Genomic DNA, 17,363 nt, shown 5'->3' on the forward strand with positions numbered 1-17,363 from the left:
CTTGCATATATTTGGCTTTACAGCTGCAATCAGTTCATGTGTTACCTGTAATCTTTGTTCCTGCCTTGGCCTCCTGGGGGACACCAAGTCCATACTCATTTTCTCCAATAACTCTGAAGTAATAGATGGCTCCCTCCTGCAGGTCTTCCACCTTGTAACTCAAATTGTGGCAGTTGCTGGTCACAGACACCCAGGCCTTCTTACTGGCCTCACGTTTCTCAACATGATAAGCCTTCACTGCATCACCACCATCATTCTCCGGTGCCTCCCAAGTCAGGGTTGCAGAATCCCTGGTCACTGATGAAACTTTAACATTGACTGGAGGTCCAGGAGAGTCGAGCACCTTGACAACCATAGGCAATGTTGCTCTTCCCAGTGATGATTCAATTGTGACAGAGTATTCACCAGAGTCATTTCTGGTTGACTTCTCGATAGTAAGTGAGGTGCTGGATTCGGTTGATTCTATGGTCCCTCTGACTTTCAGGTCAATTCCCTCTTTCACCCATTCTGCGGATGGTACAGGTTTTCCCTTGAATGGCACGTTGAGAGTAAATGCTGTGCCGTGCTTAACGATAAGTACTTTACGCATCTCAGTGTCGATGTCAAAGGAGGGCTCTGCTGTTCTGTCTATTGCGGCGGCTGGATCTGAATACTGGCTACGTGTACTGCTGCCAACTTTGTTTAGTGCCTTGACACAGAATTCATACTCTGTATCTGTCTTTAATCCAGTGATTGTGAATTCCAGACTCTTGGTAAGAGGAATGGCCTCAACCCATCTTGCTAGTTCTTCAGGAGATTCAGGTTCCTCTTCCTCCTCTTCTTCCTCGTATTCTTCTTCATCTTCCTCCACCTCTGCCGCTGGTTTGGGGATGTGTTCTCTGTATTCTACACAGTATCCAAGTATGGGAGCACCACCATCATCTGTCGGTGGTTTCCAGACAATAGACACGGTGTCCTTGGTTGAGCTGATACATTTGGGCTTGGTTGGGCGAGATGGAACCACCAGAGGATCAGTGGCTCTGAAAGTCGCAGATGGTTCGCTTGGGGCGCTCAGACCAGCAGCATTTTCAGCATAGACTCTGAAGTCATACTCGTAACCCTTGCGCAGTTTGGTTGCCACGGAGGTACATTCAACAACTGGATCTCTATTTATACGGATCCAGCGCATAGCTGTCTTCTCACGACGCTCAATCACATATCCAGTAATGGGGCTGCCTCCATCGCTGGCTGGCTTGCACCAAGTGAGGGTCATCGAGTCTCCAGTTATGGTAGTTACATCAACGCTGGCTGGAGTGCTGGGAATCGTGTATGGATCTGAAACCTTTACAGTGTCACTCTCCAGAGGTTCACCAAGACCATACTTGTTGACAGCCAGAACTCTGAACATATATTCATTGCCCTTTAGCAGGCCTGTGACTTTGTAGTATGTTTTTGTGACCTCTCCCTTCACCAGTGTCCATGCCAAGCGACTGGTCTCACGCTTCTCAACAACATAATGTGTGATGGTAGCACCACCTGTCTCCTGAGGAGGACCCCATGACAGAATGCATGACTCAGCCGTGAGACCTGTGATCTGCAGAGGTCCTGCTGAGGGCCCTGGCTTATCAATTATCACACAGTTTATTGGCATTGTAACTGTCCCTCCTATGTTTTGTAGAGTCAGGACATACTGTCCAGAATCTCTTCTGATGCAGTCCTTCACAATGACACTTGTGCTGGTATCTGTGGAAAGTATTTGGATTCTGGCTCTCAGCTCAATCTCTTTGCCATCCTTGGTCCAGGAACTGACTGGTGCAGGACGTCCAGCGAGGTCAGCATAAATCTTAAGAGTTTCTCCTGCTTTGACAAACACTGTCTCTCTGTACTTGACGTCCATCATGATGCGTGGTGGCTCAACGTCATCCTTGACGGTGATGGGGCCAGTGTTGTCTGATGGTATACTGAACAGTCCAGCTGCATTCTTTGCAATAACACGGAAATCATACTGGCTGTTCTCTGTAAGGCCTGTCACATCATAGTGGGTCTCAGGCACATTGGTGAAGTTGCACCTTGTCCAACGTCCTTCAGGAAGGTCTCTGCGTTCAATAATGTAGCCAGAAACCTTGGCTCCACCATCATATTCTGGTTTATCCCAAGATAAGGACACAGATGTTCTGGTAACAGCAGTGACCACAGGTGTGCCAGGAGGATCACATGGATCTCTGGCTGCTACAGCTTCACAGGCTTTACTACATTTACCAATACCAGCAATATTTTCGGCATAGACACGGTATTCATACATCATGCCCTCTTCAATTCCAATGACTTTGTATTCTGTGTCTTTGATCATTCCTCTGTTCATCTTTGTCCAAAGAATGCTAGTACGTTCCTTCCTCTCCAGGTGATAACCCAAAACAGGACTACCACCATCCATGACTGGTTCATTCCAGGTCACCAACATGAAGGCCTTGGTGGCCAATTTCACAATAGGTGTGGAAGGAGGTCCAGGTTGTTTGAAGTTATACTGAGCAGTGATTCCAGGTGAATCCAGGTAGGTACTCTTCCCATAACGGTTAACTGCATAGATACGGAACTGGTACTCAGCGGCATGTGTGAGGCGGCCAGCCTTAAAAGAGGTTCTGGCAACATTACTTGCAGCCATTTGCCATTCCTGTGTGTTTGTGTCTCTCTTCTCTACAATGTAGTTACTGATGGAGCAGCCACCATCATACTCTGGTGGCGACCAGGACAGCGTGATGCTGTCTGAGGTCACGGCATCCACCTTAATTCCTTTTGGTGGGCCTGGTTTATCAAGGACAACAACTCCAATATCTGCTGTGACAGTTCCTGCTGTGTTGGCCAAGGTGATTTCATACTTGCCAACGTGTTCCCTGCGAGCCTCTTTGATGATAATTTTGGAGGAGGTTGCAGTGTTTAAGATGGTAACTGATGATGTTTGCTTCAAAGGAAGGCCATCCTTCTTCCATGACACAACAGGTTTTGGCCTGCCTCTTACTGGAACCTCAAGTGTGAGGTCATCTCCAGCCTTCACACTGTATGTGGTAAACAGTAAATTGGTTGATGGTTCAATAGCAACATCCTTTGCAATCACAGGCAAACCGAAGTCTTTTGGCTCACTCTTTCCCTTTTCATTGATTGCGACAACCCTGAACAAGAAAGCTTCGTTGGGAGTCAGGTTAGGAATAGTTGCTTCTGGCACCTTGACTGTGCACGCTGTGCCCCATTTATCACCACTCTTGGGTTTAAATTCCACATTGTAGCACATGACTTTGCTTCCACCATCGTGAGCAGGTTTGTCCCAGGCGAGTGATACGCTGGTCTTGGTCACATCTATGAGAGTAACCTTGCTTGGAGGCAGAGGTACCTCAGACACTTTGACTTCTTTGGTTTCAACCATCTGTCCTTGGCCATATTCATTGACAGCACAGACTCTGAAGTAGAAGTTTCCACCCTCTGGTAGGTCTTCAATCTTGAATGTATTGGCCGTGCAGTTACTCGTGACAGTTGTATAGGCTTTCCTGACCGACTCTCTCTTCTCAATGATGTAGTTTGTGATTTTCGAACCACCATCGGTCAGTGGTGTATCCCACGCCAGAGTAACCGAATCCTTCTTGAGCTCCTTAACAGCAAAGTTTTGTGGTGCACTTGGTGTATCCAAAATTCTCACTGCAACAACAGCAGATTTTACGCCACTGCCATTCTCCAGTGTTAGTGAATATTTGCCACTGTCAAAGCGGTTAACATTGTCAATAACAAGCATTGTGTATGAACTGGTTGTGTCGATTGCGGCACGCTCTGTGAGAACACCCTCGACCTTCTCCCATTTCACAGACGGTTGTGGTCTTCCTCTAATTGCAACAAACAGACGCAGTGTTCCACCAGCCCGGACAGAAACCACCTTCCTGAGATCAGCGTCAAGTTCGATCTCTGGAGCTTCCACCCTGTCACATGTTACTACTGTTCCATGGACATTAGCAGCTTCACCCACGCCCTCTGAGTTAATAGCACAGACACGGAACTGATATTCTCCACCATCCTTCAGGTCAGGGATAGTGAGTTTAGTGGCTTGAATGCCGGCAGGTGGAGTACACATGGTCCATTCCTTTTCAACCGGAGGCTCTACCGTTGGTGCTACTTCTGCCTCCTCTGGTGACTCAGACACTGGTGTATACTCCCTCATTTCAACAATGTAGCCCTTGATGTAGGCTCCACCATCAAAGTCGGGTTTGCCCCAGGACAGAGACACAGTGGATTTTGTGTAATCTATCACTTTAGGGTGGTGTGGAGGTCCAGGTGGTGTCGTGGCATCACATGCTCTGTAGAACATGGACAGTTCACTGAGATCTCCCATTCCAGCCTCATTCTCAGCAGCAACACGGAACTCATAGAAGTGATCCAGCAGTAGACCGGTCACCTTGAAGTGGGTGTCTGTTAACTTTTGCCTGTTGCATTTTGTCCACCTTACGCTGTCTTTGTCACGTTTTTCAAGGTGGTAGCTTTGAATCTCAGCTCCACCAGTCTGTTCTGGGGCGGTCCATGACAGAACAATAGAGTCCTTTGTGATTTGGCCTGCCTCTGGAGTTCCAGGAGCACTAGGTGGTTTGTAAGGATTACGTGCAATGATGGGTTCACTCTCAAGACAATCACCAACACCATATTTGTTGACTGCCTTGACTCTGAAAATGTATTCATTTCCAGGGAGCAAATTTGTCAGTTTGTAGAACAGTCCCTTGATATCTGATGAAACCATTGTCCAGGACAACCTGCTAGTTTCTCTCTTCTCCAAAACATAGTGACTGATACTTGCACCACCATCCAGAGTTGGCTCAGCCCATGCAAGGATGCACCTGTCAGACATTACTCCAGTCACCTTCATGGGTCCAGTGGGCGGACCTGGTTTATCAAGGACTTTAACAGTGATAGGGAAGGTTTTTGTACCCCCCAGATTTTTGAGGACCAGGTCATAGTGGCCACTGTCAAGTTTGGTTACATCCTTAATTGTCATGGCTGCACGTTTCTGTGTAGTTTTCACTTCAATGCGCAAGGCTTTGTTCATTTCCTTGCCCTGTTTAAGCCAGACAACATCAGGGATTGGCTTTCCATGGATGTCTGCATCAAGAAGCAAATGTTCACCAGCATTGACAACAATAACGTCTTTGTATTTGGGATCCATTGAGGCCCTGGGTGGTTCAATTTCATCAGTAGCTGTGATAGGTCCAGAGCTGTCAGATGGCTCACTGAAGACTCCGGCTGCATTTCTTGCAATAACTCTGAATTCATATTGCTCATTCTCAGTCAGACCAGTGTTGGTATACTCTGTCTCAATGATATTGGTGAAATTACTTCTTACCCAGCGCCCATCAGGGGAGGAAAGATCTTTCCTTTCCACAATATACCCATTAACCTTGCTGCCACCATCATACTGAGGCTTGGTCCACTGTATCTTGATCATGTTCTTTGAAATAGACACAGCTTCAGGAGCACCAGGAGGATCACATGGGTCACGTGCAACAAAGGATTCAGATACTTTACTACATCTACCAATGCCAACGATATTTTCAGCATAAACTCTGAACTCATAACCAATACCCTCCTCCAGGTTGCAGATCTTAAACTGAGTATCAGTGATAAGAGTCTTGTTCAGTTTGTTCCACAGGATGCTGCTTCTCTCCTTGCTTTCCAGGTGGTAACCAATAACTGCACTTCCACCATCATTAACTGGCTCATTCCATTCAATGATCATCATTTCTTTAGTGGCAGATTTGACATGTGGGGTTCCTGGAGGCCCTGGGGGTTTGTATGGATATTGCACCACAATGGCCTTAGAGTCCAGAGACTGACCCTTTCCGTATCTGTTTTCAGCTATGATTCTGAACTGGTATTCTGCACCAGTCTTCAGCTTGGTGATCTTAAAAGCTGTTCTAGCTAGCTGTGTGGTGACTGACTGCCATGTCGTGGTGGTTGTGTCTCTCTTCTCCACGATATAGTTCTTAACTTGGCATCCACCAGTGTACACTGGAGGCTCCCAGGAAAGGTGGACAAAGGTGTTGCTGACTTCAACCACCTTGATTGGACCTGTTGGTGGACCAGGCTTGTCAAGGATAATGACAGCCACTTCCTCCGTGACTGTGCCAGCAGTATTCGTTGCAGTGATAGAGTATTTACCAAAGTCGTCCTTGCAAGCCTCAGTAATTGTAATTCCTGTTGTTGCTAGAGTGTTTGTTATATTGACTCTGGATGTCACCTTCAAAGGTTGACCATCCTTGGTCCAGGAGACCCTGGGTTTGGGCCTACCATTCACAGGGAACTCAAGCTTCAGATCTTTTCCAGCCAATACACTGTAAGTGTTGAACTGCATCTTAATGCTTGGCTCCATGGTCATGTCACTTGCAACAACAGGTGCAGCAAGTGCCTTTGGTTCGCTCTTTCCCTTCTCGTTGTAAGCAATGATACGGAATAAGTACTCTGTTCCAGCTGTGAGACCTGTGACAGTGCCCTCACATGTCTTTGTATTTGTTGCAACTCCCCACTTGTCTGTACCTTTAGGCTGCATCTCAATAAGATAGCCACCAATTCTACTGCCTCCATCGTGCTCAGGTTTCTCCCAGGCCAGCGTGGCTGTGGCCTTGGTGACATCAAGGAGGAAGACTTTTCCAACAGGTAGTGGTACCTCAGAGGCCTTAGAAGCAGTCTTTGTTTCAATACCCTGTCCTACTCCATATTCATTCTCAGCCATGACTCTGAAATAGTACATCGCACCTTCAATCAAATTTTCAACTTTGAATGTGGTCTTGGTGCATTTTGTGGACACATTTGCATATGCCTTTCTGGTGGATTCACGTTTGTCAATGACATAGTTCTTGATCTTGGACCCCCCATCAATCAGTGGAGCATCCCATGCGAGAGTCACAGAGTCCTTTTTAATTTCTTTGATCACAAGTTTCTGTGGGGCCCCGGGTGTATCCAGGACTTTAACTGAAACAAACTCAGACACAGTGCCACTGCTGTTGGTCAGGCTCAGGGTGTATTTTCCAGAGTCATTTCTATCGCATGAGTCGATGGACAACTGCGTGAAGTGGAGAGCTTTCTCAACCACTGCCTTTTCAGTCAGATCACCTTCATCTTTAGTCCACTTAATTTCAGGGGTTGGCCTACCTTTGAATGGAATATGGATTCTAACGGACCCACCTGCTTTCACTACAATGCCCTTCCTGAGTTCAGAGTCAAGATGGATCTGTGGTGGGTCGACCCTCTCCTCTGGTTTGGCGGTCCCAGAGAGAACTGATGGCTCACCAACTCCCAGTTTGTTTAGAGCACAAACCTGGATCTTATACTCCTGACCCTCATTAAGTTTGGTAATTTCATATTTGTTGACACGCAGGCCAGTGGGAGGTGTAACCATGGTCCATTGCTCCTCTTCAGCCTTGCAGATCTCAACAATGTATCCCTGAATGGTGCTACCACCGTCAGATAAAGGCTTACCCCATGACACTGTGATAGAATTCTTTGTGGAGTCAATCACATTCACATATGCTGGGGCACCAGGTTTGTACTTGGGATCACATGCCTTGTAGTATGAACTTGGAAGGCTGGGTTCTCCCACTCCAACAATGTTCTCAGCAGCCACTCTGAACTCATACTCATGGTTTGTGGTAAGACCTGTAACTCTAAAGGAGAGATCAGTGACCTTCTGTCTGTTGCATCTGGTCCATTTGATGCCACTTCTGTCCTTCTTTTCGATGATGTAATTGATAATCTCGCTGCCACCATCCGCCTCGGGGGCAGACCAGGTGACGGTCATGCCATCGTGTGCAATGTTGGTTACCTCCTCAATATGAGGTGAACCAGGAGGTACGAATGGAGTCTTCATGATCACTCCAGCAGACTCAAGTGGCTCACTGACTCCATAACTGTTCACTGCCATGACACGGAACATGTACTCGTTGCCTTCCAGTAGTTTGGTGACTTTGTAGCATGTGGTGTCACAACAGCTAGAAACAACAGTCCAAGCTAGACGGCTAGTCTCTCTCCTCTCAATGACGTAATGTTTAATAGGATTACCTCCATCATGTAGAGGGGCACGCCATACCAGTGTGCATCTATCTTCAGCAACTCCAGTGATGTGGAGGGGTCCTTCACATTGACTGGGCCTATCCAGGACCACAACCCTGAATGGAACAGTTTCGCTGCCAGCCTCATTTGTCAGCTGGAGTGTGTAAACTCCACCATCAACTCTAACGGAGTCCTTAATGACAATCATTGCATGGTTTTCTGTGTTTCTGATCTCAAGCCTGAGAGTATTCTCAAGTTGTTTCTCATCCTTGAACCACTGGATTGTAGGCAGTGGCTTGCCTCGAACGTCGGCATCCAACTTAAATGTCTCTCCGGCATTGATGATAATGGTCTTGGTGAATGCCGGGTCAATGGAGAATTTGGGTGCCTCCACCTTATCACTTGCAATGATTGGTCCACTGTTGTACGATGGCTTGCTGACGGTGCCCACAGCATTTTTAGCAATGACTCTGAAGTCATATTGTGCATTTTCAGTCAGACCAGTGACTGTAAACTGAGTCTCAATCACGTTAGTGAAGTTTGCCCTGACCCAACGTCCGTCTGGAAGATCACGCTTCTCCACAGTATAGCCGGTTATATTACTGCCACCATCATACTCTGGTTTAGTCCACTGGATGATAATTGTATCTTTGGTCACATGGATGGCCTCTGGTGTTCCAGGCGGGTCACATGGGTCACGAGCAACACAACCCTCTGAGACCTTACTGCTTCTGCCAATACCTACAATATTTTCAGCATAAACTCTGTATTCATACTCAACACCCTCCTCCAATGGGTGACTTTTGAAACTAGTCTCATGGATGAGTGTCTTGTTGATCTTGACCCAGAGGATACTATTCCTCTCTTTCCTTTCCAGATGGTAACCAAGGACAGGGCTGCCTCCATCTGAGACAGGCTCATGCCACTCAACTATCTGGTGGTCTCTGGAGAGGGAGGCTATGAAGGGAGTACCTGGTGGGCCAGGCTCTCTGTAGGGGTATTGAGCAACCACAGCAGATGAATCCAAACCGTGACTCTTGCCATAGCGGTTCTGGGCAATAATCTTGAACTGGTACTCAGCTCCAGTCTTCAGTCTTGTGACTTTTATTGTGGTTCTGGCACAGTTGATGCTGACATTTTCCCATGTGGTTGAAGTAGTGTCTCTTTTCTGCACAATATAGTTTGAAATGGGGCATCCACCATTGTGTTTTGGTGGGTCCCATGAGATGGTGACGCTCTGTGTTGTGACTTCATCAAATCTCACGGGGCCAGATGGAGGGCCAGGCTTGTCAAGTACAATGAGTTCAATTGTTGTCTCCTTCTTTCCAGCAGAGTTAGAAAGACTTATACCATACATGCCACCATCATCACCTGCTGCCTCCTTAATACTCAGTGTTGTTTGAGTTGGTGTACTGACAGTGTTGACTCTGGTGGTGAACTTCAAAGGAGCTCCATCTTTAGTCCATGCAACTGTTGGTTTAGGACGTCCAAAGATGGGGATGACAATGTCCATGTCTTTACCCACATGAACACTGTAGCTGCTGAATGCTGGACGGACATCTGGCTCAAAGACCAAGTCCTTGGTCATCACCGGACCAGCAAGGACTTTGGGGTCACTCTTTCCTTTATCATTGATTGCTGTAACTCTGAATAAATACTCCTCTCCTGGGTTAAGTTTGGTGACAGTAGCCTCCATTGTTTTAAATGTGTTAACACCAGACCATTTGTCCTGGCCCTTTAGCTGCACCTCAAGCAGGTACTGAATGACTCTGCTCCCACCATCATACTCAGGCTTTTCCCAGGCCAAAGAGATGCTTGTTTTGGTCTGATCTGTAACACTCAAATTCTTTGGAGACTGAGGCACCTCTGATACCTTAAGAGGGTCAACAGTTGCTGCGGGCAGGCCAACACCATGAGCGTTCTCGGCAAGGACTCTGAAGTAGTAACTGCAACCCTCCTGGAGTGGCTCAATCACCCATGACAGAGCATGACAATTTGTTACAACAGCAGCATATGTTTTACGTGTGCTTTCTCTCTTCTCAATAACGTAATTCCTGATCTTGGACCCGCCATCCAGTAGAGGTGGTTCCCAGGCCAATGTTACTGACTGGTTTGTCACTTCTTTCACTTTAAGATTCACCGGGGCGCTAGGTGTGTCAAGAACACGGACTACAATAAATGCTGATTTGGTTCCACTACTGTTCTCTGCACTGACTGTGTATTTTCCGCTGTCATTTCTGCTCATCTTATCAATTACAAGCGATGTGTAACTGCTGGTCACCTCTACCTGAGCACTCTCTTTGAGGGCAGCTTCATCTTTGTCCCACTTGATAGTAGGAGTAGGCCTTCCTTTGATGGGGATAAACAGTCTAAGAGAAGCGCCGGCCTTAATAGTCACAATCTGTCTGAGTTCAGGGTCAATGTCCAGGTCTGGTTCCTCTGCCCTGTCCTGGGCAACAACTGCTCCTGAAACATCAGCATGCTCACCAACTCCCACTTTGTTGATAGCACATACTCTAAACCTGTATGCCTGGTTTTCCTTCAAATTTGCAACTTCAAACTTTGTCCTCTTGACACCCGTTGGTGGTGTGCACATTATCCATTCTGCAGCTGGAGCATCTGTGGCAGTTGCCTCTCCCTCTGGGGTTTCAGTGGGAACTGCTGGCTCTGTGGTTGTGCAGCACTCAACAATGTATCCCTGAATCTCACAGCCTCCGTCACAGGCAGGCTTTCCCCATGACAGAAATACTGATGTTTTTGTGGTGTCAGTAACTCTTGGATTGTTTGGTGGGCCAGGTGTGAAGATGGGATCAAGAGCTTTGTAGAATACAGTTGGAGAGCTTGACTCACCGACACCAACAGAATTCTCGGCTGAGACTCTGAATTCATAAATATGACTATCCAGGAGTCCAGTGACCTTGAAGTTCAAAGCAGTGACTGTCTGCCTGTTGCATCTTGTCCACCTAACTCCCTCTTTGTCATGTTTCTCAATTATGTATCCAGTGATTGGGCTACCTCCATCTTCTAAAGGACGCTCCCAGGTGAGCATCATTGAATCCTTCTTGATATCTGAGACTTCTAAGTTCCTAGGTGATCCAGGTGTTGAATATGGGTCCTTGATTATGACTGCATCAGACTCAAGTGGTGCACTTGTTCCATAGTGGTTGACAGCATGAACTCTGAATATGTACTCGTTTCCTTCCAGGAGCTTGTTAACCTTTAGACAAATGTTCTCTACTTTGGGATCAATGACGGTCCAGACCAGTCTGCTTGTTTCTCTCCTCTCCACAATGTAGTGGGAGATTTTGCTGCCACCATCTTGCAGTGGTGGTTTCCATGCGAGACAGCACCGGTCCTTCATTACTCCTGTAATAACAAGAGGTCCTTGTGGCTCAGAAGGTTTATCTAACACCACTACATTGATCTGCGTAGCCTTTTCTCCTCCTGGATTTTTCAGTAACAGCGTGTACTGGCCTCCATCGGAAAGTTTAGCTTCTTTGACAGACATGAAAGCTTTGGTGGGTGTGTTCTTTATTTCTCTGTGAATGGTGTTTCCCAGTTCCTGCTCTCCCTTCATCCAGTGGATGGTGGGCAATGGTTTACCATGAGCATCTGCATCAATTTTGAAGTTTTCTCCAGCATGAACAACCACAGTCTGTGTGTACTCAGGATCAATGCTGATGCGTGGTGGTTCAATCTCATCCCTGGCAGTGATGGGACCGGTGCTGTAAGATGGGAGGCTGAAAACACCGGCAGCATTTCTGGCAATGACGCGGAATTCGTACTGATTGTCCTGCACAAGTCCAGTGGCAACATATTCAGTCTCAATGACATTTGTGAAGTTTGCCTTTAGCCAACGACCCTCAGGAAGTTCCTTCTTTTCCACAATGTAACCTGTAACCTTTGCTCCACCATCATACTCAGGCTTGGTCCAAACAATGGTCACAGAGTCCTTAGTGATCTTTGTCGCCTCTGGGGTCCCAGGGGGATCACACGGATCTCTAGCAACATGCCCCTCAGACACTTTGCTCACTTTGCCTATTCCAACAATGTTTTCAGCATAAACCCGGTATTCATACTCCATTCCTGGTTCCAGACCAGTGGTCTTAAAAGTTTGGTCAGTAATAAGAGACTTGTTAAGTTTGACCCACAAGATGCTGTTTCTCTCTTTGCGTTCGAGATGGTAGCCCAAGATAGGGCTTCCACCATCGTTCACAGGTTCATTCCAGGCTACCACCATGCTGTCCTTTGCGCAGGCTGCAATGGATGGTGTTCCAGGTGGGCCTGGGAGTTTGTATGGATACTGAGCCACAATACACTCTGACTGAAGAACTGGACCTTTTCCATATCGGTTTTCTGCTGTTATTCTGAACTGATACTCTGAGCCAGTCTTCAGTCTGCCTGCCTTAATTTTGGTCCTTGCAAGGTTTGGAGATACTACCATCCAGTTAGTGGTGGATGTGTCTCTCTTTTCCACAATGTAGTTTTTGATGGTGCAACCCCCATCATACTCTGGTGGATTCCAGGAAATGGTGACACTGTCAGAAGTGACCTCTTCTATCTTCACTGGGCCACCTGGCTGGCCAGGTTTGTCAAGAACAACAATGCCAATGTCTGCTGTTGTCTCTCCTGCTGTGTTCCTCAGAGTAATAAGGTAGTGTCCAACATCATCTTTGGCAGCCTCTTTTATGTTGAGGTTCAGCATCGTCTCAGTTGCACCAAAGTTTACTCTAGTAGTTCTCTTCAGAGGCTGACCATCCTTTACCCAGGAGACATTTGCTTTAGGACGTGCAACGTATGGAACATCCACTGTCAGGTCTTCTCCTGCCAACACAGTGAATGTGTTGAACAGCATTTTGGCAACAGGTGCAATCACAAGATCTTTCAAGATCACAGGAACACCAATTTGACGTGGGTCACTCGTTCCCTTCTCATTTCTTGCTGCGACACGGAACATGTATTCTTCACCCGCATTTAGTCCACTAATAGTAGCTTCTGTTTCCTTCACAATCATAGCCTGGCTCCACTTGTCAACACCTTTAGGTTGGATCTCAACAACGTAACAGCCCACTCTGCTGCCGCCATCATGCTCTGGCCTCTCCCATGTCAGGGTGACACTATTTTTGGTGACATCTTTGAGAGTGATTTTGCCAGGTGGCTGTGGTTTTTCAGACACTTTAACAGATTCACCAGTCTCAATGGGCAATCCAATGCCATATTCATTCTCAGCCAAAACTCTGAAGTAATAGTTGCATCCTTCCAGAAGCTGGTCAACCGTGAAGGTTGTGTGATGGCAATTAGCACTGACTGTGGCATATGCTTTCCTTGTAGACTCACGTTTTTCAACAATGTAGTTTTTAACCTTAACTCCTCCATCATTCACTGGTGGATCCCAAGTGAGAGTGACAGCTTCATTGGTTACAGTGGTGAGCTTCAGATTCTGGGGCGCACTTGGTGTATCGAGCACCCTGACCTGGACTGTAACGGTCTTGGAGCCAGAACTGTTTTCCACAGTAAGATTATACTTTCCACTGTCAAATCTGTTGACATTTTCAATAATGAGGGACGTGTATGATGTTGTACTGTCAATGGTTGCCCTCTCAACAGGCTCACCATCTCCTTTGGTCCATTTGGCCAGGGGAGCTGGTCTGCCTCTAATCGGAACAAACAGTCGAAGTGAGCAGCAAGCTCTAAGACTGACCACCTTCCGGAGCTCAGCATCCAAATCAATCTCAGGTGGGAGAAGTCTGTCCTCTGCCTTGGGATTTCCAGGTACAGAAGCTGCCTCTCCAATTCCTTCACTGTTGAGAGCAGAGATGTTAATCTTGTACTCCTGGTTCTCCTTCAGATTAACAATGGTGAATGAGGTGGCAAGGAGGCCTTCCTTGGGTGTCACAATGGTCCATTCCTCCTCTTCCTCCTTTTCAGATGGAATGCATGTCTCTACAATATAGCCAGTGATTTCAGAGCCACCATCGTAGACAGGTTTGTTCCAGGCAACAGTAACTGAGGACTTTGTTGTATCCAAGATCCTGGGATTGCATGGAGCCCCTGGTTTGTACAGTCCATCTGTGGCCTTGTAGAATGGACTGGATACACTTGGTGCACTTACACCAGCAGCATTCTCAGCAGTTACTCTAAATTCATATTCATGTCCAACAACAAGACCTGTTGCCTTGAACTGTAGCTCTCTCACTTTCCTCTTGTTGCATTTGACCCAGCGGAGGCCTATTCTGTCTTTCCTTTCAACGTTGTAGCTGGTGATGGGAGTTCCACCGTCACATTTCGGTTCCTGCCACATAATCACCATTGAATCTTTAGTAATAGCTGTCACCTCAGGATTCTCTGGAGGATGTGGGACCACATATGGGTTGTCTGCAATAGTGGGTGCTGATTCAAGTGACTCGCCAATTCCATATTTGTTGACCGCCATAACTCTGAAGATGTACTCATTTCCTTTGAGAAGTTTGGTCACCTTGTGTTGTGTAACCTGAAGGTCTGAAATCACATTGGTCCAAACCAATCTGCTAGATTCACGCTTCTCAACCACGTAACCTTCAATCTTGGCACCTCCATCATCTGCAGGTGGAGCCCAGGTAATAATACAGTTATCAGCTGTGACATTAGAAACCTCAAGAGGTCCGACCGGTGGTCCAGGTCTGTCAAGCACTTTAACATTGAAGATGTGTTTTGCAAATCCACCAACGTTAGTGGCAGTCAAAACAAATTCTCCTCCATCTGATCTGATGGAGTCCTTGTTGGTCAGAGTAGTTGTTAGTTCAGTGAACCTGACATCCAGTTTCAATGTGTTCTCAACTTCCTTTCCATTCTTTGTCCAAACCATAGATGGCGTTGGTTGACCAGCAATATCAGCGTCAAGTTTGAAGGTCTCTCCTGCTTTCAGTAGAACAACATCCTTAAAGATGGCATCGACCATGATACGTGGTTCGATAATGTCATCTTTGCATATAATTGGGTCAGATGGATCAGAGGGGATGCTCACTGCACCTGCAGAGTTTTTGGCAATTACTCTGAACTCATAAGAGGCATCCTGAGTCAGTCCACTGACGGTGAATGTTGTCTCAATAATGTTGGTGAAGTTGGCTCTCATCCACCGGCCAGCAGGCAGCTCCCTCTTCTCTACTGTGTAGCCAGTGATTTTGAAGCCACCATCATATTCTGGCTTTGTCCACTGAATAGTGATGACATTCTTGTTGACAAATATTGGCTCAGGCTGACCGGGTGGATCTACAGGGTCCAACGCCAGTATTGCTTCTGAGGCCTTGCTGGGTTTACCTATTCCAGCCATGTTTTCAGCCATGACACGGAACTCATAAGCAACTCCATCTTCAAGCCCACTGGATTTAAAGATGTTTCCTTTCACCATACCCTTGCTGATCTTATGCCACATGATACTGCTTCTTTCCTTCCTCTCAACATGATAGCCAATGACTTCGTTTCCACCATCAGACACAGGCTCATTCCAGCCAATCGTTATTGAGTCCTTGGTAAATGCCACAACGTTTGGTGTACCGGGAGGTCCTGGTGCTTTGAATGGATAAGCAGCCACAACTGATTCTGAGGTGATAGGAGGTCCAACACCATATCTGTTCTTAGCCTTTACTCTGAACTGGTACTCTGATCCAGTGTTTAAACGAATGGCTTTGAACATTGTGCGGATGACAGTGGAAGACAACTCGGTCCATGTTTGGGAAGTGGTGTCTCTAATCTCAATCACATAGTTGTTGATGGGAACTCCTCCATCATTTTCAGGCGTTTCCCATGAGAAGACGCAATAGGTGCGAGAAATCTCCACAATCTTAACTGGTCCTTTGGGGGGTCCAGGTACATCATGGACTTTGACGATGATGTTGTCTGTCACAGATCCAACAATGTTCTTTGCTGTCATGGTGTATATACCACTGTCGGCTCTCGTGCATTCACTGATGCTAATGATAACAGTAGCAGCAGTCGCTTCCACGTTGGTTTTCTGTGTGAGTTTTAGGGCTGCTCCATCCTTCTGCCATGATACAGTTGGTCTAGGACGTCCCATAACTGGAATCTCAACCTTGATGTCATCTCCTGCCTTGGCAATAACAGTCTTCTGACAAACACCACGCAGGTCAAACTCAGGCAGGGAAGTAGTGTCCTTGACAGCAATTGGTTTGCTCTCTCGTGGAACACTTCTTCCGGAGTGGTTGACCGCCATTACCCGGAAGATGTACTCCTCATTTTCATTGAGATTTTTCACTGTGAAATCCATGGTCTTTACTGTGGTTACATGGGCCCACTGATCAGTTCCCTTCTTCTGGGCTTCCAGGACATATCCCGTAATTCTGCTTCCACCATCGTGCTTGGGTTTGGTCCAAGCCAGGCTCACTGAGGTCTTGGTGATATCAGTAGGAATGATGCTCTCTGGAGCAGTTGGTGTCTGGGATGCACGGATCGGATCAGCAGTTTCAACTGCCTCACCAATGCCATACTCATTCTCTGCAGACACTCTGAAGTAGTATTCACAGCCTTCACCCAGGTCACCAATTCTGACAGATGTGGCTCTGCAATTTGTAACAGCAGTAGCAAAAGCCTTGCGTGTAGATTCTCTCTTCTCAATTATGTAGTTTGTGATCTTGGATCCACCATCAATGAGAGGCATCTCCCATTGTAGTGTAATGCTTTCCTTGTCAATCTTGACTGGTTTTAGGTTGATTGGGGGTCCAGGTGAATCCAGGACCCTAACGTGTATATCAGCACTCTTTTTTCCAGCTGAGTTTTCCAGGGTAAGCTCATATTTGCCCGCATCAATCCTTGAACTCTCAGGGATAATCAGCATTGTAAATGATTCAGTGCTGTCGATGACTGCACGTGTAACTGGGCCACCCTCCTTGGTCCAGGTGACTGCAGGTGCAGGGCGTCCTTTGATTGGCACAAAGAGACGAATTGAGCAGCCAGCTCTGACAACTAGGGTTCTTCTCAGCTCAACATCCAACTCCAGATCAGGTTCAGCTGCACGCTCCACAATCTCAACCAGTTCCTGAGTTTCAGCTGGTTCTCCTGCACCCTTAGCGTTAACAGCACTAATTCTAAAGTGGTATTTGGCACCAGCCTCCAGCCCAGGGACAACAAACTCTGTGATCCTAAGTGGGGTGGAAGGGGTATCCTTTACCCATTCTTCTTGACCTTCCTTCTTGTGCTCAATCACATATCCAGTAACTTCAAGTCCTCCATTATCAAGAGGTTTTCCCCAATTCAGAGTGGCTGTGGTTTTGGTTGTATCTGTAACTCTTGGATTGACTGGAGGTCCAGGAACATCT

At 46.9% G+C, this 17,363-nt stretch overlaps 1 protein-coding gene across 1 annotated transcript in view; it reads right to left on the reverse strand.

Moving 5' to 3' along the window:
• The window catches only part of LOC125018033 (titin-like), a 157,118-nt gene that overhangs the window by 26,173 nt on the left and 113,582 nt on the right, over positions 1-17,363 (reverse strand). The window contains exon 179 of the mRNA XM_047601648.1: positions 46-17,361. Within this exon, the coding sequence (XP_047457604.1) occupies positions 46-17,361 (17,316 nt within the window). The remainder of the gene's footprint in view (positions 1-45; positions 17,362-17,363) is intronic.

Source organism: Mugil cephalus, chromosome 12 (genome assembly GCF_022458985.1).
Source record: "Mugil cephalus isolate CIBA_MC_2020 chromosome 12, CIBA_Mcephalus_1.1, whole genome shotgun sequence".
NCBI classification, from domain to species: domain Eukaryota; kingdom Metazoa; phylum Chordata; class Actinopteri; order Mugiliformes; family Mugilidae; genus Mugil; species Mugil cephalus.